We start from the raw sequence: 1,342 nt of genomic DNA on the forward strand, positions 1-1,342 counted from the left end.
TTATTAGTGACAGCATTTATGAAGCAATCTTTATATAAACAAATCTTATAAAGCAAAGCTAAAGTAGACAATGCATGTACCCAATGCCAATGGGTCAAACCTTCAAGAGGATCATGACCTTCATGAGCATTAGGGCCATTTCGAAATGAAATATAAAAGAACTAGCTAATAACATTAGATTTTTTATTCCAAAATTCTCCCCACCAGTGCAATTCTTATGATAAATGAAATGTCACTCAAAGTTAAGTAATGTTGGAGATTATCTGATAATGATTTTTTTTTTAAGTCAAGATGTACACTAAATTTTACTAATTATCATTACTAATAATGAAAACTTAAATAAGTGGTCTACTATGATACCCTGTTCTGTATTATGTCATAGCCTTATTTTTTTAACAAAATTAGTTTTCCACAAAACTATTTCCTAACTACTAGGAAAGAAGGCTAGTAAACATACCAAAATTTTCATCTACGGTTAAGCAATCCCCACAGTAGTATTTAACTGATGCTACCCCAGTGGTAGCTGATGCAACCACAATAGTGTATGTCACAATCTTCCCTAAGATCTTGGCAATAAATATCTTATACGAAATAACTGCAAGTTTCTCTACATTTCCTCATTTACACGTTCTGATTACCCAGTTTCAAAACATTGCACATATTTCAGTCTCCATGGAAGCTTTAACTGCGCTCTGATTGTAATTACAATTAAGTTTCTAACATTAAATCCAGCTTTAACAAACAATTATTAAAATGCAAGGCAAACCTAGCAACTGTGCCTTGCAACCGAGCCTGAAAGAGAAGGTTTCATTACGTTCCACCTACCACATGGCTGGCTGTGACCCTTCCTCAGCAACCCAACACCTTCTCCCGCACCCCGGCGTGAGTGTCTGAACTCACCAGAATCCACTGCAGGCTAACTGGCGACGGATCACTGGGGCAACAGCTTTTCTGGGCACGGCAGTCACGCCTCCGTCAGGTGATCAGCAGGGCGTCCAAAACGAGCCACATCCGCAAACTTCTCGTTCCTCCCACGCCCGTTTGTTCTTGCTATGCCATGCATCCCTCTGGGTTCAAAAGGGGATTCCGATTGCAAAGACCATTTCAACTCTCGGTAATGCTTCTGCGAAATTCTACAATAACTTCAGGGTGTTTTGTATGTTTGCTCGCAGTTTCTCCGTAGTACGACGATGCCTGTGCGTTTCCCAACACACGGCCGGTCGGACGCGGGCCAATCGCAACCCGCCTTTTGTGGAGGCTCGCTTGTCATTGGTTCATGTAGCAAACTGGCTACAGTATGGTTTTATGTAGACACGCGTGAGCATTGCGTTCAGTACGTGTG

General features: G+C 41.1%; 2 protein-coding genes across 2 annotated transcripts in view; one reads left to right on the plus strand and one right to left on the minus strand.

The window, feature by feature from the left end:
• Positions 1-139, minus strand: part of LOC119586596 (probable deoxyhypusine synthase) — a gene marked incomplete at its 3' end in the record, with an annotated part of 3,979 nt that extends 3,840 nt beyond the window's left edge. The window contains 1 exon segment of the mRNA XM_037935347.1: positions 101-139. Coding sequence (XP_037791275.1) covers positions 101-139 — 39 coding nt within the window.
• LOC119586308 overlaps positions 1-1,342 on the plus strand; it is a 70,882-nt gene that overhangs the window by 59,261 nt on the left and 10,279 nt on the right. The gene's annotated exons all lie outside the window — the stretch shown is intronic.

This window comes from Penaeus monodon, chromosome 21 (assembly GCF_015228065.2).
Source record: "Penaeus monodon isolate SGIC_2016 chromosome 21, NSTDA_Pmon_1, whole genome shotgun sequence".
Classification (NCBI taxonomy): domain Eukaryota; kingdom Metazoa; phylum Arthropoda; class Malacostraca; order Decapoda; family Penaeidae; genus Penaeus; species Penaeus monodon.